Source organism: Lissotriton helveticus, chromosome 6, assembly GCF_964261635.1.
Source record: "Lissotriton helveticus chromosome 6, aLisHel1.1, whole genome shotgun sequence".
NCBI lineage: Eukaryota > Metazoa > Chordata > Amphibia > Caudata > Salamandridae > Lissotriton > Lissotriton helveticus.
Window position 1 is genome coordinate 428,628,218 of NC_136067.1, and position 23,927 is coordinate 428,652,144.

The 23,927-nt window shown below is 48.2% G+C and overlaps 1 protein-coding gene across 1 annotated transcript in view; it reads right to left on the reverse strand.

Annotated features, from left to right (window-relative positions):
* Window positions 1-23,927, reverse strand: part of TRAPPC12 (trafficking protein particle complex subunit 12) — a 1,039,319-nt gene that overhangs the window by 647,395 nt on the left and 367,997 nt on the right. Inside the window, exon 5 of the mRNA XM_078647874.1 lies at window positions 5,812-5,950. Coding sequence (XP_078504000.1) covers window positions 5,812-5,950 — 139 coding nt within the window. The remainder of the gene's footprint in view (window positions 1-5,811; window positions 5,951-23,927) is intronic.

Below are 23,927 nucleotides of genomic sequence, written 5' to 3' on the forward strand. Positions count from 1 at the left end.
CTCTATGCCCTACAGAATACACCATTCCCGGTGCCAGGTGCCTTCTTTAAGCAGATAGCCCAGGAACTCTGCAATTTAATGTGGCAAAGGGGGACACCTAGGATAGCGCTGAACAAACTACATAGAGGAATCTAGGTCGGGAGTCTTGCGGTCCCAGATGCTAAGCTTTATTAATGGGCCTCACAGTTGTTAGTTATCAACAAATGGGCCTATACCGACAGGGAGGAGCCAGCCTGCAAGATGGACAGAGGCGCCATGCCCAATGGGGGCCATGAAGCCCGGCTATAGGCCCGGGGGACGCATGCGAGCCTTACCAGCCACACAGCGACAGTCATACAATGCTGGACCGTAGCCAATAAATTCTAAGGGTGGCATCGCTGCCTGACGGCGATGACGCCATTATGGGTGGGTGACCTGCTGAGAGAGGTGGCTGGACTGGAGGGATTTATGAGATGGAAGCCTTAGGTATCGATCATCTGGGCGACATATGGAGAGGTACAGCGTCCCTATCATTCGAGAAGTTACAAACTGAATTTAAGCTTACGCCTGCCCAGGCATAACCCCATATGCGGCTTGTACATGTACTTTATAGACACATTAAGGCAGGAGAGGGTATTCCGGACTATTCACCCCTAGAGGATCGCCTATTGGCAGACCCCATAACTGAAAGGGCGACCTCAACGATATACAAAAAATAATTCACAATGCGCCGGACCCCCTGGTACTCCTGCGAACGGCGTGGGAGGCCGATGTGGGTACTCTCGAGGACGAGGAGTGGACCGATGCGTTACAGGGGCCTTGGGAAATAGCGATCAGGACTAGATTTAGGCTGATACAACTCAGGATCCTGCATCGCTCTTATTATCCCTGTACACTTTTACCCAAATGGGGCAAGGCAAACTCAGCGGACTGCGTAAGGGGGTGTCGGGCGGAGTGGTCATTCTTACATATACTTTGGGACCGCCGAGTGATTGTGCGTTATTGGCAAGGAGTGGTGGCAACTATGTCCAGGGTAATGGGAGTAGAGGTACAGGTGGAGGCCAAGGGTCTCCTACTGATGATTAAGGGTGGGGAAGACTGGCCTAGGCACACAGGTATTTGGCTTGCCCTTGCAGCTTGAGTGGCAAAACTAAACATAGCATGCAAATGGGGGTCCTGTGTACCACAAAACACACAAGATGATGAACGGAATGTTGCACAATGGCAAAACATTCACCCCCAGTCACAGATCTGGGTTTAATCCATCGTTATTTTGCTCACCACGCCACCCCAGTTCAGACATGGCCATATGCAAATCAGTCTTGACCCTGTGCCTCATGGGAACAGTCCAGCCCGAACTGCCAAGCCATGTGTTCCCTGGACCGGAATCAAGCATCCTAGGACCGGTTTCTGGCTATCAGCCGTCATCAGCCAGGATAGCTTGACTCCAGTGGCGTAGTGAGCACGGGACCCACGTCTGGGCATACCCTTCCCACGTAGGGCGAAATGCAAAACACACAAGAGGATGGACGGAATGTTGCACAATGGCAAAACATTCACCCCCAGTCACAGATCTGGGTTTAATCCATCGTTATTTTGCTCACCAGGCCACCCCAGTTCAGACATGGCCATAAGCAAATCAGTCTTGACCCTGTGCCTCATGGGAACAGTCCAGCCCGAACTGCCAAGCCATGTCTTCCCTGGACCAGAATCAAGCATCCTAGGACTGGCTTTTAAACATGATTTAAAATAAAATAAAATAAATAAAAAAAAGATAAGCCCTAGGATGCTCGTGTGTGATGCGGAAAAATCGATTGCCAAGTTTTGAGAAAATTAGGCAAGTGATGCTGAAAGATTTTAAAAACTCAGAACTAGACCACTGTAAGCTAACCACAGTAAGACAGGCACCCTGGCGGTGTCAGGTACAGTGTGTAAAAGCAAGAGTAAGACTCTACTGTATGAAAAATGTCACTTAATCGGATTTTACAAGGCTCACCACTGAAGCTGCATCTATCTCTCTAGACAAGATATGTGGTTATCACAGTGAATTATCATTTTTGTGCCGGTGTTGTGCGTGAGATTGGTCTCCTGTACAGGTACGTAATTTTTCATGAGATGAAAACTTTGATAATCAGATGTTTTATGTCATATTTCCAAATAAAGTTACTTTACTTTTCGGCTAAGAACTGATGAAATAGAATTTCCATTCCTGTCTAGGAAAGAAAACAAAGAATGAAAATGCTACAAATGAACCATTAGTGAGCAACCTAAAAAACGGTTTAAAGTTAACAATCTATTCTGGTAACAAGGAGTTAAACAAGTAAGTGCTTTTTTGCTGTACACACTATCTGCCTTTCTTTCTGCTTGTTTCATGCTGACAATCAAACGAAGGCACCAGGCCTCCAACTTTGGAGCATATGGGTGCTGGAAATTTTTGACCTAGACAGAGCTCTGAACTAGGGAGCCTTTCTCCTGCCATACTAAATTTTGATTGGAACTTGGTGACCTAAGCAAAAATATCTATCCCCAAGATCCATCTCTCAGGATTGTTCTGGGTGATTTTTTATTTTCACTCCTAGGGACCTGGATGTCTTCCGACTGCTGGAAGCATTGTGATCTGCTGAGGTGCCTACTACCAGCTGGAAGGTGTGGTACTTTCAGAGTGGACTGCCCGAGATCCTGACTATCCTATAGAGCTCTTTCCTGCTATCTTAAGCGTGTTAAAGAAAGCCTAGCAGGCTAAGTGCTTACTCGAGATTTTCAATAACTTGAAAAATCCTTAAAACTATTTTTACAGGTGCAACCCGTTTGATACGGCTTGACAGATTGTCTACACTGATTAGAACTGACACCTCCCATAAGCTTCATTTTTATTTCAACACTGGATATTCACCTGTACATTGCATTCTTTCAAGCATGACTTGCCAAGTTAAACTATCAATTCAAACCCTGAATTGAAAACAATTCTATGCAATTGCTGAGTTTTATACTGTAACCCTTCTATCGGCTGACAGGTCACTCAAATAGCTCTCTTCATTATTTTTGGTAGAGCTTATTGATGAGAAGTAACTGTATGTCCATGAATTCAGCGCAGTTTTCATTTTGTTAATACAATCTTTATCTTGCATATAAACTTGGCTTGGATCTTCCAATGCTTTATATTGTTTGATTGTAATGATGTGGCAAATTGAGATACTCACGCAGACGATGGCGTATGACCTTATTGGTCAAATCATGTTACCCAAGGTGAGTCAAGGATATCTTACTGGAAAATCGTCTTACTTTTGTAAGACTGGACTGTAGAACTGTCGAAGTGGTCGAATCTTTACAATTACAATTTCCTTAAAATGCAACTTGTCATTGTGCTTTAGTTAATCAAAACTGCAATACCAACTGCACATAATAGGGATCACACCACTTAAAATCTCATCAAAAGCTAATCTTAGCCAGGAGGGTGGATCAGTAAGTTAGCCACTCACTAGTGCGTATATCTTGTGAGCTCTAGGTGACAAACCTGAATCCAAGCAGGCCAACACAGTCTTCCATCAACAATGTCCATAGCATCAAGTTCTACAAGAATTTTGTCTCAGTTCTGGGGAGTAGAAGACACTAACAATAATCTGATAACGTTAAAGAACAAAGAAATAAGAGAATGTTTCAAAACATGTTTTTTTTTTACTTTTTCTCTCATGATGGAACATTTATGTACTCCATCAAAAGAGTTGGTCCTCAGGTCCAAATGCACAAATGTTGACTCACATAAAACCCCATTCCACAGGTAGTCAAGGAGCGCCAATGTTGCTTCTCTTAAAACCCTTTGCACCGGGGATGAAATAAACTAAAACTGATTCAGTATCCATTTCTTTAGCTACTAATGACGATGAAGGACTGTTCATATGTAAGAAGTTAGAATACACCAGAGCCTCTGAATTAAGTTTATGTTCTTTTAATTATGTGATTAATTTAGTCTGTTTTAATGATGAGAAGTATAATATCTAACATGCTGAGGGCACAATACATTCAATATGTTGAAAAAGGGTATTCATAAGTAAAGAGCCACAGCGGGACAGCTCTAAAGGAGAAACACAGGGCTTCAAATAAAACACTAGCTTAAGTACACACCTGAACTTCATTCTAGACTAGATAGCGTATATGTTATATGCACATTGTTTAATATCACATCGAGTAAAAATAGTACAAGTTTGTGAGTAGGGATGTGATGCTCGACATGTAGCCTCGAGCAAAAGTACCTAATAGATATAGAATGTGTTTATGTGTTTTTAGTCTGCTTTATTTCTGAATTTCCTAAGGCTCTGATTTAATATCATATGCATAATGACAAATATGCTGCAGATGATAAAAAGTGGCAAACACCACAGCTGTGCATACAAACGAATATGGGGAGCATACAGGTTGTAGTAGATGAAGCGGTCAATAAAGTGATTGTTTTACATTGAGAAGTTCCAAGTCACTCAAATAGACAATAAGAGTGAAGATTAAGTTGATATGAGGTCACTTGGAATCCCAAGGTGGATAACTTTACTTTATTGACAACTACTCAGCTAACATTTTATCTTGTGTATTGCCCTTCGAAATCTCGTTCCCTTACTCAGATGAGTAGTGCAGAGGTAGAATAGTCTCAGTGGAGCCGCACAAAATAGGGCCTCGCCAGCCTTAGTCCCCTTTAAACTACTTGGCCACCTACCACCATTCCAACCTCCCCTTCTTCGTCCAATCTAAAATAAAAGCATAATGTTGTCCTTCTCTAGCAACCTCAGGAGAACCCTCCTTTTTCGGTCCCAAATAAATAAATATTTAAATAAAATACCGTAGGTCCATCCAAGAAAAGATCAGCATCTCTATGGAGAAACCTCCTTCATCTGTCTCAACATAAAAAAAAAGCAACAAAAAAACACATATGTTCTGCCACCGTCCACTTTTCCCTTTGCCGATGCCCTCTGCTTCTACTCCTAGTATTAAAAGCAAACTATCTGGAGTCCTGGCACTCTCCCCAACCACCCCCCTCTGTCCAATTTCAAACACAAACCTGCCATCCTGCTACCGAATCCTTCCATACTCATTAGTTACATCTCCTCACCCTTAATAACAATAGTAAGTATCTGGCATCTTGCTATGCTCCTTCACCACACTCTGCAGGTTTCCTCCACCTCCCAACCTGAAGATATTGTCTACGCTTTACATTTGGGGGCGAGTCTGGGGGAGCTGCTCGGCAGCCTGTCAGCATGGTTCTTCCACACACATTACCCTGCTCCCTTGGGTCTCTGGAGCTTTGTGGAGGTGGCGGATCATCACCTGTTAGAATGTGAGCTTTGGGGCCTTGAAATGCCCCCCTACGATGTCACAAAAATTGAAACTTTTTTTACTGCCTTCAAATCAGTACTTATATGGTTTCCGAACCCCATATACACGCCAATGGCTTCCTAAACATTATTTTTTTCATAAGGGTACTACAGAATTTGCACTTGACCTTGATTCAGTAGCTAAAGCTCAGAAAATCAGGGTTTTGGGTGGGAACGCGTCTCTGCTTTCCAATTGGAGCAATGTTTTTAAATTACAGTTCCTTCTATAGGGTTTCAGGGACCTGTGAAGAGCTTAATGCCAGGTGATCAAAAGAAAGAATGTATACAACGTTTATCTTTCTGGAAAAAAGGTTAAAGTGAAAGGAATATTTAAAGTATGTCAATAGCAAACATTTGACCAACATCATCTTTACAGTCGTTAACCACTGGAAACAATTCTTCATAACAGAAGAAATCAACTTACTTAAAGAAATATTCAAATCAAATGAACAAAAGAAGTAGGAAGACCTACCTTTGCGCCCAGGGTAAACATGTGGGTAATATTCGTAGTAAAGATCAGGCTGGTCGAGGTTTCCAAACGGCTCAAATTCCATTTCAGCATTTTGGAAGAGGCCCAATTTCACTAAGAGGGCAAGTCTCACAAACCAGAGCTGAAAAAACCCACCAGGATCGTGTTAGTGGCCTCGAATACTTTATTTACATTTTTTTGTATTTCCCAGAAAAAAATTAACACAACATAATTCACTGGCAGTGCAGGTGTTAGCAATAGTGCAGTAAAGCCACATAAGTAAGAGTAAAAAGACAGGGCAATCCCCATAAATCTTAAGAGTTGACAGATAAAGTTATAGGTTAGTCCATTTTGAGGAAACATATATTCTTATGGGCACACAACAGCAATATCTTGGAGCACTTGATTATCAACCTAATAGGACAGATCATATATTCTGGAGTCACTCAGCATCTTGTAAAATATCTGCAAATTCACTCCAGTCATTTCTATGTGAGGTTTTGATAAAGGTGAAATGCATCCACCAGGTGCGTCATAACATGATGAACCAGAGTGGCTAGATTGGTACAGCTGGACGCAGCCAGAGGATGACTATAAAATTCTACACCGCGAAAAATTCAAACAGCACAAGTCTTGACAGGCACCTGGATATCATAACAGAGATATGTAGACGAAGGAGGAAAACTGATATTGCTAGGAAGATCCAACGAAAGCACTCATAGTGCCAACAATCGTAGACTTTGGATATCATGCCATTCTGATACAACATGTAGACCAGTGCCTCCCATTAAGGTGCAATGACTACATCTAATTTGGTGGGATCAATAGCATGGAGTTCCAACTGGTGTTGAATACTCTTGCATGTAAGAACATGTATTGAATCGGTCTATAGCTGGCTATAGTGAGAGTTCTTTGATCAAACTGAAGCAGTCTTTCAAATCGGGTGGGGCCATTTGGTAAAATGTTGTGATTTTCATTCTTCACAATGTCTTCTCGGCTTCAAAGACTTTACAAAGAGAAGCTTTATAAGAAGTTTAGGCTTAGATCTGGCTTCAACCATGCAGTAATACTGCCTTGTGTCTCCTTTTTTCTCTGTCCACTTAATGACCGCTTCACCACTTGTAAATGGAAACATAGCAGCACAGGTACTCACTCTACTCACTATCTAAAAGTACCTGTCTGCTGCTCAGAAGTGCTGGTATTTACATAAGTATAGTGGTCATGCTGAGAAATGCTTGCACTCTCATTTTCATAATCTAACCAGAGATCAGGTTTTCTGAATCAAGTAAAACTACTGCTTGCAGCAAGGAAACCCCCTAATGCAAAAATTGGCTTTATATACAGTTCCTTGAAGGCGATAGCTCCGTCCAGGGCTATCACAGCGTCGTGAACAGACAAATCCAACAGTTCCAGCTATCGCGGGGTCGTGTGCCAGCTATGGTGTACGGGAGACCCGTAAAACAGTACCTTTGGAGATGCAGGGCGTCAGACCTTGTGGTGGGCTGCAAAGGAGCAGCGTCAGCAGGTGTCAGTTCCGTAAGTTGGAGCAGGAGTCGTCGTGCCCTCAAAGTCACATGCGTTGCAGGTTGAACTCCATGAGTCAAAGTCAGGAGCGCTGGCGTCTGCAAGCATCGAGCCTACAGTGTGAAGAGCAGAGTGATGTGCGGTGTCCTCAAGTCTCTGTGCAGGTAGCGGCTCGGGGACAGTCGTCCAGCAGCATCAGTGAGACCACAGTTGCGGTGCGAATCGGAGTGGTGCTTGTTGCAGTGCCGACAGGTCACGGTGCAGGCAGCGGCGGCGTTGTTGCTGAAGTGTTATCATCGGTAGACCCAAGGCTGTGGTGCAAGACGGGGCAATGTGGTGCACGGGGCCCACAGGTCACGGTGCAAGCAGTGGCATTGATTGAAGATCTGGAATCAATGGCGTTGGCGTTGGTGGGTCAAGGCTGTAGTGTGGGACGGGTGGTGCATCTTGTAACTTGCGAGAGGTGCCCCCAAACCACAGTGCAGGCAACAGCTTCGATGTCAGCTTGGAGCGTCGTCGTCTGTGGGACCAGAGCTGCGGTGCGAAGCGGGATGGCGCTCTGTGTTCTCCACAAGAGGTGTTTACAGGTCACGGTACAGGCAGCGGCACTGGTGACAGCATCATCGGGGATTGCAGAGTGGTGGTGTGAAGCGAGGCGGTGCGGAGTGCGGTGCCCTCAGGTCATGGTGCAAGCAGAGGCTCGGAGGTGTCGACTTCGGGGAGTCCAAGGTTGGGGTGCAAAGTGCGGTGGGGCTCTGTGTTCTCCGCGAGTGGTGTCCACAGGTCATGGTGCAGGCAGTGGCCATCAGTGATGGTGTCGTCGAGGATACCAGGGCGGCGGTGTATAGCGAGGCCCTGCAGAGTGTGGTGCCCATAGATTACGGTGCAAGCAGTGGCTCGGTGGCGGCGGCGACGTAGCCATCGGTGAGACCAGTTTTGCTGTGCAAAGTGCAGCAGTACCCTCTGCGGTGCCTTTAGGTCATGGAGCCGGCAGTGGAGTCACTGACAGCGCCGGGTTGCCTTTTTCCTCTGTGGCAGCTGAAACATTCAGTTCCAGAAGCCGGTACACAGAAGATGTTGAAGTCTTTGATTTCCCTGAGACTTCCAACAGGAGGCAAGCTCTACATCAAGCCCTTGGAGATACTTAGTATGCAGAAAGAACAGTCCAATCCTTTCCCTGCACAAGACAGGATCCGCAACTGCAGGCAAACCCAACAAAGCAACAACAGCAAAGGGGCAGTACTCCTCCTGGCAGCATTTCTTCCTGGCAGGTTCCTTAGTCCGGTAGTAATCTAAAGCTCCGGGGTCAGGGCCCCAAAATCTATACTGCATTTCCCTTTAAAGCTGGTACCAACAAAGTTCCCCAGGCATACATTAAAACCGTGCCACGTGGCTCAGGCCAGGTTCACCCCAGGAGGTGGAGACTGCTTTGTGAGAGGCAGCCATAGTCCATTCAGGTGCAAGCAACAACTCCTCCCACTACTTTAAATGCAGCCAGGTGTATTCACCTTGGCTTTGAGTCTCCCAGGAAAGGTAGGACACACCTTAACCCCCCTTTGTGTCTGTCTAGTGTGAATGCACATCCCCTGCTCGTCACTCTAAACCCAGACAGGGGATACATAAGAGGCAGAGGCACACAGGATGGTTAAGAAAATGATCACTTTCTAATGTGGCATTTTCAAACATATAATATAAAAAAAACTTTACTAAAAGATGTATCTTTAAATTCTGAGTTCAGGAAGCCCAAACAACATTTCTCCATCTTGTCCCAATGGAAAGTTATGCTTGTAAGATGTTACAAAGCAACACCTATGTTAGCCTATGAGACAGATAGCATTGCAATAGTGAAAAACGAAATGCACAGTCTTTCACTATCAGGACTTGCAAAACACATCAGTACATGTCCTAACTTTCAAATACAATGCACCCTGCTCATAGGGGTATACTGGCCTACTTAGGGGCGTCTTACATGTAAGGAAAGGGAAGGTTATGGCCTGGCAAGTGGGTGCACTTGCCAGGTCGACATGGCAGTAGAAACTGTGTGCAAACACTGCAGTGGCAGGTCTGAGTCTCCTTTAAAAGGCTACTTGTGTGGGTGGCACAATCAGTGCCGCAGACCAACTAGCAGCATTTGATTTGCAGGCTCTGGGCACACACAGAGCACTGTAATAGGGACTTGAAAGTAAATCCAATAAGCAGATATTAGAAACAGCAATCCATAAACACAATTTGCACAGAGAAACAAACAAAAAATACGTCAAAAACAGGAAGTCAAAAAGCAAAAGGTCTGGGGATGAACCCGCTGAATAAACTAAGTCCAACAGTATTCATAAAATCAAATTAAAGGTTCTAGAATGGAATAATGAAGAATCTGATCAAGAGAACTCAGAAATTAGTCCATGGCTAAGATAGAGCTCAATAACCCCCGATATCTCTGGGACAAAAAACTTAATACAACTACCATAAAGAGAACACCATATGGAGCATGAAAAACAAGGCTTCTGAAACAGACTTAACTGTGATGTTTTGATAAACCATTTTGATCAAATCATCTCATACCAACTGCCGTTTCACAATTATTTCCAGCCATTCAAACTAGGCAATAATCTCACATAACAAATGTTTTCTTCTAGCTTGAGACCAGTTTCATATTGCCTGATGATTAATTGCTCTCCTTGTGAATGCTCCACATCAATTCTGGTCCCAAAAATAGCTCTGTAAAAGTATTCTCTGTTTTTATTTGTTTCAGTTGTTGTTGCAGTTCCCTTGACTGCTATAGTTCAGGGCTTTGGTTTGTGGCCCTTCTTGCTATGCTGAATCACTGCACGTGTGGCGTTAGAGCCATCACTAAATGGGTGGCTTCAATGCTCTCTTATTTCTTTTGGGAAGGCATTATTGGGGAAAATATTGGGTGCAGGATAAGTTAGTATCTGTTGCACAGAATTTGGACAGCATGATCCCCACAATCATGCGTCCTCATTGTGGGCCTTTCCTCACCTTATTGGAGAGGTGGTGTTGTGAACACTGAGGCAGGGCCTGTTAGGACTCCTCTGCTTTTATCATATACTTGCTTGCAGATTCTTTTTTCCGCTTCTTTAGACACGTCAGAAGTGATAGCATCCTTTCTGCCTGCTATCTAGGTTGACATAGTTTTGTTATAGTCGCTGCCATAAAAATATGGGTGCTTATAGTGAAGGCTGCCATGTTTCTATACTATAAAAACCCAGGTATCTGACCATTACTTGGAGGGGCTTTATGGCAGAACTATCAAGCCAAGGGTCACGCTGGTTTTCAGTGACAACAAGCTTCAGTTGGGGGCTGCTCTGGGAGCAGTACAGAGAAGTACCCTTTAGCCCAAGACTGCTATTATTCCTGGGCAAGCCTGTGATAGAGAATAGCTAAACAGCTGTGCCTTCAATGTTAAACTTGATTAATAGACTGACTATTTTCTGTGTCTGCTAAAATTTAGCATAGCGATGAGAACTTGCTAACCATGTTAGGAATGTTTATATTGCTTTCGCTGGCCATCTCGTGCATTACTACATTTAGTTTCTCATTCTGTGTGGTTACTGTTAATATTTTATGCAACAGACTTAGGTTTTGAAACACACATTATAAGAGTTTATTCCCTGATTTTTAGCGCTATTTTGAGTATGTTATTTATTTACAAAAGAGGGTCTGGAGTTTCACTGTGCCCCTGTCGTCTACTAGTGGGACTTATCATTACCAGAAAACACTACCAGTACAGTACTGCATAGTGCGTTGTAGATGGGTTGCAGTCTGTTGGACTCGGCCTGCTCTGCTGGGTCATCCCAAAAAAGTTGCCTTTACCGCTCCTGTTTTTCTGAATTAAGTTTTGTTGGCATTAGGACGTTAAACATGAGTGCATTTAACCACTGCTAACCAGTGCTAAAGTGCTTGTGCTCTCTTCCTAAAACATGATAAAAATGTCCTATACCGGACTGGCACATTTAATTTACTTACAAGTCAGTAGCATACAGTACTTTATCAACCCAGGGATGCACATTAAATACTACTAGGGCGCCGGCAGCACTTATTGTGCCTCCCACTAAGTAGCACTTCAAAACTTGTCTCAGGACAGCCATTGCACCTGTAGTGCAGTTCATTTTAAACTGCCATTTCAACCTGACAAAATAAACCTTTTGTATACCATCAAAGTACACCACGCACTGTACTCCACACGATGAACACAATTTAATGGACCCTTTCCCTGTGAGATACCATAATATTTATATTCTTAATGCAATTTAACAAAGCATCTGCTGTATACTTCTTAATGAATAACTCATTTCAGGTTGGTTACAAATATTCCAATGTCAAAATTTCACTGAACTTTTTTATACATAAGCATCCCTCAATGTTACATCACATTGTATGCACAGAGAACATTAACATAATTTTATATTCTATAAAACACGACTTTTGGAAGATTGTCATTTGGTGTGGGTTGATATACCAGTCAAGACAAAAATACAGACCAAGGAAGACGGCAATTAATGTAACAGAAGGGGAGGAAAAGCCAGAGTGATGCGAAATATAAAAACTGTGAAAGCTTTGAGTGAATCTGTGAATCCCTACCATCATTAACACACACTAAAAACCCGCTCACACTGCACCTCCCGGTCCAACTGAAAACAATCCGTGACCTCACAGTGAATCGTGTGTGAATTCCGATACCAACATACTTCACAATCATTATTTTTATGATAAAGTTGTGCTTTTTGTCTCGTCATGAGAAGACGCACTTTCAGAAATTCATATGAATGAATAAGTAATGGTCGGAGTCATCATCTCTATGTCGCCTGCAAGCTGCATATTGTATTCTTAGCGCAAGACAGGTACTCACAAGTAGAGACAGACGAAACCATAGGTCCGCCAACAACAGGATGCAGCGTTCAACCCTGACTTCTAACTGCGGTATCTGCAGTGAACGAACATGTAAATAATACGAATGAATTATACGAACTGTGGTAGTAAGTACTGCGTTAATGTGCTCTTCAATCTATTTCGTTAGTTTATCTTCACCTCCCCGATTCCGCCTGATGCATGATTTTCAAAACTCCAACGCGGACGTGATTGCAACCCCGTAACCGCACGTGATTGCAAATTTCCAGATAAAAATGTCACGTGGTCGTTTTATCATAGTCCATGAAAAAAAAGACTTCCAGAATATTCATCCTTGAAAATATTTGGAAAGCTTATAGCCAAAATTCATTGAGGTGCATAACAAGCCTTGGAACAACTAACCAGGCAAAAACCTGAAATGAAAAATACCACATCTTACAACACAACGAGCTTCCCAACTTCAAAACTTGATTTGTCTGTTTACCTCCAGATAAACACATGAAAAAGAGAAAGAAAAAGATGATAAAATAAAGATAGTACAAGTAGGTGTTAAAAACTAATGACAATGGCCAAGACGGCAAGCATGGCGGACGCAGCCTGAGAGAGCTTCGTCCCGCCGGCGAAATATCCGCCTAATTATCCTGCATCACCCCGACCCAGAGGCGTCCTGACTGGGTGAATAATCATTGGAGGTGGCGAGTGAGCCCTAGTAGAGATCTGGTCGAATTCAGAGCACGATTTCCAGCGGTCTGGGCCCCGAGACGGTGAGGCCTGCGCCGCTCGCAGAAGCCGGGACCTCGAGTTTGGTGGGTCTGGCCGGAAGTGTGGCGAAGCTGGGACCGGAGAGGAGGAGGAGGACGCCACGCAGATCAGCTACCAGCTAGAAAGTGAACAGCTAAATTTAAAAAAAAGCTCAAAGAAAGTGACCCTTGATTCCATGATGAATACATGCAAGAGTTAATCACTAAAATATTCCTGTCTACACAGAGAGAAAGTGGTGGACGGAATAGCATAAGGTAGCTCCCAGAGGCGTCCCCCCAACTACCAAAACGATCAAGAAAATAGGACCGGAGAGGAGGAGCTTGGCGGGCATCCATGATGGCCGCGTGAGCACAGCGCTCCCCGGACCCCCGCCACTCCCGGCATGATATCCTGAACATATCCTGATTCTTCACGAGGATTTATGTAGAGGACGCTGGGCTGATCTTCCTGTGATTTTTGGAATTTGATTTGGACCCGGGGCGCCGAAGATATGGCGATTTGAACTTTCGGGGTCCGCCCTCGGGGTGTGCCCGGGACTTGGTGAGGTTCTCTGGCCGACTCGGAGTTGAACAACAACGGCAGGGGGATTGGACTTGTGGGTCCCCCTCTTAAGTTTCGGTTTCGATTCTGCCTCAGACTGAGACATCTGGCAGGGGAGTCTGGCCTGGGCTGTGTCCGGCACACGGTACGGCTGTCGGGCCTTTGGCTGGCTTATTCTCCTTTCAAGCTGGTCCTCTCCTAGTGGTACCCTTCCAGCGGCCTTCTGGTCCCGACGCCCTATTTTCCTGTGGCCATTTCCATCGGGTCGAGTGAGTCTCCTGGTGGCGCGGTTTCCGACATGGCGGGCAGAGGGGACCGAGAGACACGAAAGACAGTCCATTATTGGGGAAAATATTGGGTGCAGGATAAGTTAGTATCTGTTGCACAGAATTTGGACAGCATGATCCCCACAATCATGCGTCCTTGCAGGACATCATGGGCGCCATTTCTGGCATAGAGGAAACGATAGGTCAACAATATGAAGCTTTGGCCCACAAAATCGACACCGTGGCCATTGATGTGAACTTGATTCGGGCCGACCTATCTAAAACCAATGAGAAGGTGAAGTCATTGGATCTCAAGTCATCCAGCCTCACGGCAGACGTCTCGGAGATACAGACAGAGATTGGCAATCTCCGTAGGGTGAACGATTTCATGACCCGGCGCTTGGAGGACTTTGAGAACAGGGCACGTCGCTGTAATGTGCGTGTGGTCGGCGTTCCGGAGAATCCAGAACCGCACTCTGTTGATCTCCTGGTTGAGGACCTGATCCAGAACTACCTCTCTCCGTCTGGGCTGAGTAAGTTCTTCGCAGTGGAGCGTGCCCATCGTGTTCCGGGAGGCCAAGGTAAGCCTGGCGCCCCGCCGAGGCCTATTGTTGCGAAACTCTTCCACTATAGGGATCGGGACGCTATCCTGCAGGCATCACGTGTGAAGGGCCCGGTGGCCTTTGAGAACGCCACGGTGAACTTTTATCCGGACTTTTCTCAACTGGTGCAGAAACAGCGTATGGGATTCCGTGGAGTCAAGAAGCGTCTCCGGGACATGGGACTGCGCTACGCTATGCTTTTTCCGACCAGGCTGCGAGTTGAGTACAATGAACGAACCTTTTTCTTTGATCGGCCTGATTCTGTGAATGACTGGCTGGACTCCCTGCCGGACCGACCCCCTGCGGCTGAGTCCGCCGCCCACCCGGGTGGTGCTGAGGGTGGTGTGGAGAGCTGAACTGTTTGTTTATGCCCGGGTCCTCGTGTCAAGTAACTTCTTCTGGGATTCTATGCCCAAGTGCCTCTGCTGTCTGAGTGATCTCTTTGTTATTTTTCTTGTTGGGGTGGCGGGTGGGTCAGAGCCTTTCCTCCTCCGGGGTCTTTTTGTAGAATGGGGGTTCTTGGGCGACAGGCACACTGCATGTTGGGGTGGCTTTTTAGCTTCTTGCAGGGGTGCAGGGTGGGGGGTGTTTTCTTGATTGTTGGGGGTGGGTGGATGGGAAGTTTGATGTTTGTGTGTTGTGTTCTCAAGGCGATTCTATCTTGCTAATGATGTTTTTGATGTCATGCTCATTGGAGGGGGGTTGCGGCGTTACTTTATGGGATGGGGGTAGCGGGTTGAGGTTTATTTCGTGGAATGTTAATGGTCTGGGGGATCGTATTAAGCGGGGTGTGGTGTTGCGATGTATACGACGTTTGTCTCCAGATATTGTTTTTCTGCAGGAGACTCACTTGGTAGGCAATACATGTCGTGCAATGAATAGGTGGGGCTATCGCCTCGCCGCACATTCGGGGTTTACCACGGGTTCCAGGGGGGTGGGTATCCTTGTTCGGGCTTCCCTCCCCCTAGCTATTGATGATGTGATCCTTGATGATCGGGGGCGATACGCCATCCTCGTGGGTCGATATGAGGGTCGAACCCTTTCCTTGTTTGCCGTTTATGTGCCCCCTGGTCTACAGACCTCTACCTTTTCCGATTTGGGCCGTGTGTTGTTGAACCTCCCTGATAGTACTCTCTTCATAGCAGGTGACTTTAATTCTGTGCTCTCCGGTCTACATGATCGTCACCCCCCTAGGGACACCCCTTTATCCCAACAGTGGCTGGGTGGGTTTCTGGATACGTTCGGCTTGGTGGATTGCTGGAGACTTATGCATCCTACTCAGCTTCAATACACTTTCCACTCTGGGGCCCATGGGAGTCTGTCTAGACTGGATTATTTCCTGATGCCTGCGGCGCAGTCGCCAGCGGTTCGTGAGATTAGGCACCTTCCCCGGGGCATCTCTGATCATTCCCCGCTCTGGCTTTGTTTTGAGGTGGGGGTGGAGGCGGCGGGCCGGGTGGCTCCTATCAACCCATGGTACCTCACCTCCCCCGAGACCCGCAATCTCTTGATTAAGTCTTTGGCCAATTATTTTTTGGACAACGAGGGTTCCGTCTCCTCTGCTGTATCCCTGTGGGAGGCCTTTAAGACAGTGATCCACGGGCAGGCCCTCGCCCTTATTGCCGAATCCAAGAAGGCGAGGAATCGGGAGGTGGTAGACCTTGAGAGGGAGATTGCTGAGATAGAGGCTGACCTAGAATCGAACGTTACATCTGATAAACTCCACGCCCTGGGTCTGAAGCAATTTGCTTATAAGTCTTTGGTCACAGATGCGGCTAAACTGATGTTTCGGGAGCAACAGGGTCGTTTGTATGATGTGGGGGACAAAGCGGGTAAATTGCTGGCATGGTTGGATAAGACGGAGAGGGCGAATCGTGTGGTGCCTGTGATTCAGACTTCGAGTGGCTTGGGAGTGACAGACCCGGTTGAAATAGTTGAATGTTTTGCGGATTATTTTCGTGCGGTGTATACCCCTGTGTCTGAACGGGATGTTGATGACTCTCGCCTTTTGTTGCGTGATATAGCTCTGCCCAGTGTTTCCGATTTAGACCGAGTCTCTTTGGAGTCCCCTTTTACTACGGACGAGATAGCGACGGCTATTCGCTCACTCCGTTCGGGCAAGGCTTTGGGCCCAAATGGATTGCCAATTGAATTGTACAAGCTACGTCCTGACAAGGTGGCGCCCTATCTTCGTGCCATGTGTTTGGAATCCCGCGAACGGGGTATTCTCCCATATGATCAGCGTTTGGCTACGATAGTTGTTATTCCCAAAGAAGGAACCTCGGGACCTTTGTTCGTCTTACAGGCCCATTTCCCTTTTGAATGTTGAACCCAAGGTCCTGGCTAAGCTCCTGGCAACCCGCCTCTTGACGGTCATTAGTGGCTTGGTTCATCCGGATCAGTCCGGATTTATCCCGCATCGCAACACGGCTCTCAATCTACGCCGTCTCCACGGAGCTGTTGCGAGGGCGGGGCTACTGACGGAGCCGGCCATTTTGGCTTCGCTGGACGCCTCGATGGCCTTTGACACGGTAGAGTGGCCCTACCTTTGGGCAGCTCTTGAGAAATTCGGTTTTGGGCCTGAGTTTATTGGTTGGGTGAAGTTGTTATACGCCGAACCCTTGGCACAGGTAGTAGTAAACGGTCGAGTTTCTGTCCCCTACTGTCTTGGTAGGGGGACCCGTCAGGGGTGCCCCTTGTCTCCGTTGCTTTTCGCGCTTGCTCTGGAACCGTTGGCTGCGTGGCTTCGATGGGAACCTTCCCTCAAAGGGATCCGTTGGTCACCGGATTTTGAAGACCGCGTCTCGCTTTACGCGGATGACATTCTTCTGTATCTTACTTCCCCGCGTAAATCTTTAAATGTCTTATTTGACGTTCTTAATTCGTTTGGTGCTAACTCGGGTCTGGTTATTAATTGGGCTAAGTCCTGTGTATATGTTCTCTCGGGTGTTTTGCCCCCATTACCGGACAGGTTTCCTATCCAGGTTGTCCACTCTGGCTTCAAATATTTGGGGATTTTTATCACGCTGGACTCCTCACTCCGGTTCGAGCGTAACCTCCTTCCCCCGCTTCTTAGACTGCGACTGGATGTGGCCCGTTGGCGTAAGCTACCCCTGTCTCCTCTAGGCAGGGATGCCCTTTTTAAAATGATGTCTTTGCCGCGATTCCTATACGCGCTTCAAAATTCTTATGACGACATTCCCGCTACCTTTTCCGGGAGATCGAGAGCCTTCAAAGGCAACTGATCTGGGACGGGCGTCCACGTATCGCCCTTGCGAAACTTACTATCCCTTGGTATGACGGGGGCATGGCGCTCCCCGATATCAAGAGATATTATTGGGCTGCCCAGCTGTCTGCCATTAATCACGTAATGTATTCCCCGGGTCGAGATCCGGCCTTTGAGATGGATAGACTCCAGCTGCCGGGAGGGGATTTTAATAGAGCGCTTTACTCCAGATCGGCCGGGCGCCATCTTGTGGGCCCATCCAGGATCGCAGTCAATGTGTGGCGCGCCGCGAATGTGAGTTTGGGATGGGAGAACCGACTGACAATGGCGACCCCGCTTTATGCTTCTGAACGTTTGGGGTGTCTCTGGTCTACTAAGGGCTTTGACCGCTGGGATATGATTGGGATATGTAAAGTGGGTGACGTTTGTGTGCAGGGTAAAGTGAAGTCTTTCCAGGCCCTTAAGGCAAAATATGACTTGAGTGATAGAGAGTTTTTTCGGTATTTGCAGGTCCGGCATGCCCTGGCCTCAGTTCTGACTCCTGATGTGACCCTGCCCGAGTCCTCTCCCCTTGAGGATCGTATACTGGATGGACACCTGCCTGATAGCACTATCTCCCTTATTTACAAGAAACTTATTAATAATCGCGCTGACTTATTGGTCCGACTTCGGGAGGTTTGGGTCGATGACGGATTGGACTTGGATGACGAGGATTGGCAGTCGGCACTCTCTTCTCCGAAAGAGGTCGCCATCCCCGCCCGTCTCCGTTTGGTTCAACTTAAGATCCTCCACCGGGTGTATGTAACTGGTCCACGTCTGGTTGTGATGGGTTTTTCCCCGGATGGTCTATGTAAGCGTGGTTGTGGGATGAGTGCCACATTTCTGCATATTCTTTGGGAGTGCCCGGTGGTAGCAGCCTACTGGATTGATGTGCTTGCGGTGATGACTGTTGTGACTGGTATTACCCTGCGGCCTGAGGCCCGACGATGCCTGTTGAACGTGTGGGAACCCACCGACTATTCTGTGGCCCAGAGCAGATGGGCGGCCTTGGGATACATGGTCGCGAAGCGGGACATTGCGCAACTTTGGGGCGCATCAAGACCTCCCGAAGTTTCGGTGTGGGAGGATAACATGGACTGGTCCATGTTCCGAGAGAAGACCGTCTATGTGGCTAGGGGCAGACCCAGGGCGTGGACGAAGATTTGGGGTCAGTGGAACGCATATCGTGGAGATATTTGTGCCCCTCCCCTGGTTGACGCTCCAGATATGACCCTATCTCCCTAGGCTGACATTCCCGAAAATTTTTCATATGGTTTTAGGATTTTCCTGCCCTCCCCGCTGCCCCCCCCCCCCCCGGCCATGCCGAGGTTCATTGCTTTGCTTTTGTCTTCCTGATTAGTTGCTTTCCCCTCCGCCTCCTGGGCTGACTTGATTACTGTGTATTCGCCTTGTTTTAGAGTTTGTTGTTTTCATGATTATTATAAAAATTGTCATGTCCTGTCCTATGCTTTGAGCAATACTTGGTACCTTCCTTGTGCCCGGCCACGGGAATGATCGTTCGCTACTTATGTTGTGCGTTGCTACTAGCGGCCAGCCCGTGTGGTTGTAGGCCCATCTCTGTAACTCTTATTTTATTGCTCAATAAAAGTTTTTACTATAAAAAAAAAGAAAAAGAAAAAAAAAAATAGGACCGGATTGAAGTTGGTTCATTTTCTTCAAAACCCGAGGAAAGTCTCAACATATCACAGATATAAGTATAAAAGGATGAAAGAAACATGAGCAGAGGGAAAAGTCCTCACACAAACCTATAACAACAAAACCAGGAAAGACTAAACCTGGAAAATATTAAGCTGTGAACGAGTCCTTGAAGAAGGTGCAGAATAGAAAAAGGCACCGAAACTCCGCGTTGACAATTTCGTTCCTGTAACAACCCATTGATTTATGAATATGATGATGTAATGTTTATGCTTTGGTACAAAATGCTAAATTAGTAAAGTTTTAAATGTTTTTTTAAAAATACTTTTTGAAAAATCTTTTTTAAATGTGTGGAAAACAATTGTATATATGACTTGTACATGCTACTACCTAAGTTCACTTATTCTAATAAATGTATGAAAATGTTTTAACAAACAGATATGTTTCATGGTTTTAATGGTATCTTTATGGTCCACATACACTTAGTTGTAAATTTGGTAATCGGTGTAACACTGCAACCCATTCCTTTATTGTAAATCATCCCAGAGTTGGGAGCTTAACATCACTGACTTCCAGGAGAAGGAACTCTGTTTTTGTTAGAGGTGTGCCCACCACCATTTCCGGCTAAAAAGGATCCGGAGCCGCGGACCCCGGCGGGCGGTCGGCGCACAGCAGAGGCAGCAGCGGGACCCTAGCGCCGCCTTGGAGTTGGGGCGCCGACGGATGCGGGGTAAGCGGCCATCGAGAGGCAGGCGGCCTTGAAGGGGGAGGGGGTACTCCCTCAGGAGCGATGCCGCAACGCAACGGGCCGCTCCCGCTCGGTGGTCGAGTCGGACCGCGGTGGCCTAGTACACCGGGAGCACTAGGGGGCTTCTTTCCTCTTCCACCCACCTCCCCCTCCGGCGGATGCCTGGGTTCCGGAACGGAATGCGTTGCTGCTGAGGGTGGCGGCTCTGTACTTCTCCTTCCCGGGCCTGTATGCCACAGCAGTACACCTACAGGTGCCCCTCACTCGGCGGTTAGGTAGAACCGCAGAGCAGACCCCACCCCCTCCAGGGGCGAGAGTGTTCGATAACCGACGCCTGGGCCCAGACAGGGGAGACCTGGCAGTGACGTTTGGGCGGCCGAGGCGGGGGCGGATCATCTCCCGCTGGCCCTGGAGCTGGCCGGGCACACGTGTGTTCACGTCTTCACAAGAAAGATCCTCAGCAGGGGGCAAACGCTTCCCTGAGGCTGCCCTCAGACCTCGGACAGAAGCAGGCCATATATCCGGCACTGGGGTGTGTAATTTCGACCATGACAATAATGGCTGGAGGCAACGACGTAGTGGAGTGAGGTGGCGAGTCAGCACAAATAGACACACAAGCCGCCCGGGAAGTGGAGACGTGACCCCCCTGGACCCGGGAGAGTGGGAGAGATCCTGTCGGGGATCCACACCCAACGCGGAGAGAGCATCTGCCCAACACCCCCCGCAGCAAGTTCAGGCCTGGTACTCACGCCCGTAGACCACCATGACGAGGGGCGGCAACAGTGGCGGCACTACGAAACAGGGACCAATTCACAAGTTCACAGGGCCGAACAGTGGAGCAGGGGCCTCTGGGGGTCAGCAGGCGCCGGGACCAGACAATGCGGCCCTCATGGCGGCTATAACGTAATCTAGAGACATGCTAGACGCAAAAATTGGGGCAGTCGGGGCAGATGTCACCTTGCTACGTCACGACTTGCGAAATGCAGTTGCTCGTATAACTGAGACTGAGACCAGAATCACGGAGGTGGAGGCTGACGTTGCGACCCTAAAAATGAAAGTAGCCACCATGGAAGGGATCCAGAAGGGTCTAGCACTCCGGGCTGAGGATGCGGTTAGGTAGAACCGCAGAGCAGACCCCACCCCCTCCAGGGGCGAGAGTGTTCGATAACCGACGCCTGGGCCCAGACAGGGGAGACCTGGCAGTGACGTTTGGGGCGGCCGAGGCGGGGGCGGATCATCTCCCGCTGGCCCTGGAGCTGGCCGGGCACACGTGTGTTCACGTCTTCACAAGAAAGATCCTCAGCAGGGGGCAAACGCTTCCCTGAGGCTGCCCTCAGACCTCGGACAGAAGCAGGCCATATATCCGGCACTGGGGTGTGTAATTTCGACCATGACAATAATGGCTGGAGGCAACGACGTAGTGGAGTGAGGTGGCGAGTCAGCACAAATAGACACACAAGCCGCCCGGGAAGTGGAGACGTGACCCCCCTGGACCCGGGAGAGTGGGAGAGATCCTGTCGGGGATCCACACCCAACGCGGAGAGAGCATCTGCCCAACACCCCCCCGCAGCAAGTTCAGGCCTGGTACTCATGCCCGTAGACCACCATGACGAGGGGCGGCAACAGTGGCGGCACTACGAAACAGGGACCAATTCACAAGTTCACAGGGCCGAACAGTGGAGCAGGGGCCTCTGGGGGTCAGCAGGCGCCGGGACCAGACAATGCGGCCCTCATGGCGGCTATAACGTAATCTAGAGACATGCTAGACGCAAAAATTGGGGCAGTCGGGGCAGATGTCACCTTGCTACGTCACGACTTGCGAAATGCAGTTGCTCGTATAACTGAGACTGAGACCAGAATCACGGAGGTGGAGGCTGACGTTGCGACCCTAAAAATGAAAGTAGCCACCATGGAAGGGATCCAGGAGGGTCTAGCACTCCGGGCTGAGGATGCGGAGGGGCGGGCCCGGCGAAACAACCTGCGGTTTGTGGGATTCCCGGAGGACAGTGAGAAGGGCAACATGGATGCCTTCCTGACCCAGTGGCTGGAGGGGTGGCTCCCCCCGGAGTCCCTCTCGCGCTGTTTTGTAATTGAGCGAGCGCAGCGAGCACTTCTCCCAAAGCCACCGGTGGGAGCTCGCCCTCGACCAGTGATAGACAAACTACTCAATTACCATGATCGGGACACTATCCTGAGACAAGCGCGAGCAAAGGAGCCCCTACTGTACGAGAACCACAAAATTCTGATATTCCCAGACTACACTAAGCTGGTGCAGCAACAACGAGGCCCGTCTGCGTGACCTTAAAATCCAATACGCCCTGCTGTATCCGGTTCGCCTACGAGTGGTTTTCCAGTCCCGGACATAATTCTTTAACACTCCGGAGGAGGTCTTCACTTGGACGGATGAGACAGTTCGGATCAGGGTACATAACCCTCTGGGCCGCGACTCCGATTCATCATCCACGGCGGGACCCCCGAGGACTCCCCGGCGGTCCCGAAGCAGGAGTAACTGGAGATCGCGTTCTCAGAAGCGCCCACCTCCTCGTGATGTGGCGACGGCGGCCACCAATGCTACTGACACTCAGACTCTGGAACCATGAGGCCCCGTGCTACTCTGCGGATGTCTAGTGCAAGACCCTGGATGATTGCTGAAAGGGCATACTTACATCGTGGGCGAGGATAATCCTTGGGACTCACCTTCAGAACCTTTACTTTGAAAGTGAATGTAATGCTATGGGACGTGGGTTGGCGGACATAACCCCTGAGTTTAGCGGGGTTAGTTGGGTAAGGGGTAAGTCGGGGTTGGCTGGGTAGTTTACGGGGATCCATTGGGATAGTGGGTCTTTAGCCTCCCGTTGGAGGTTGGAGATAATCTATACCGCGACAGATACTTCAATGTTACTGAGGTATGGGGGGGAGTTGTGGGCATGACCTGGGGCAAGGGGAGGGTAAGGGGGCTGTTGGGGGGGCACTGGGTGGGGGGAGAGGGTTGAGGGGGGGTTGGTGGGGTTGGGGTAGTTTTCATCGGCACACTGTCCATTCAAGTCCTGTTGGAATTCTATGTGTGTGTGTGGCCCTTGACGCCTAGGTCACTGTCATATCTGCCCATCGATGGCGGTTGACACCCTCAAGACAAGCCTTCCAAAGGCATCACTGCGCGTTGTGAGCTGGAATGTACGGGGGATGGTCGATAAAATTAAGAGGGGCGCAGTCTTGCGGCTAGGGAAAAGAGAAAAGGCAGATGTACTACTTTTGCAAGAGACACACCTCCTGGGTACCAAAACCCTTAGCTTGCAACGTTATGGTTACCAGCAGGTATTTCATGCTGGCTTTGTGAGGGGGTCACGGGGGGTCGCAGTCTTAATACATCGCAGATTGTCCTATGTGCATGAGAAGCAATGGGTAGATGCACAAGGCAGATTTGTTTTCGTTAAAGGAATGGTGGGTGATGAGCCAATGGTCTTTGGCAGTGTGTATGCCCCGCCCCCGCTGCAAGAGGCCCTCATAGAAAAGCTGTTTGGTGTATGGGCTGAAATCCCGAGTGTGATGGAAATCATAGGCGGTGATTGGAATGATGTAATGAATGGGCGGTTGGATCATCATAGGCCCGGGGGGGCTCATAGCGGACACACCCACTAAATTGAGCAACATGGTGAGAGGGATGGGATGGGTAGACGCATGGCGCTATCAACATACCCATAGCCGTGAATATTACTATGTCTCTGCGGTACATAAGTCCTTTTCCAGAATAGATTACTTGTTTGTCCCCCACACCTGGATAGGGAGGGTAGACTCCACGTCCATGCTACCACGCGGCCTGTCAGATCACTCCCCTATATCGATAGACCTGCATCTAGATAGGAGGGGGCAGCCGTTTAGGTGGCGCCTCT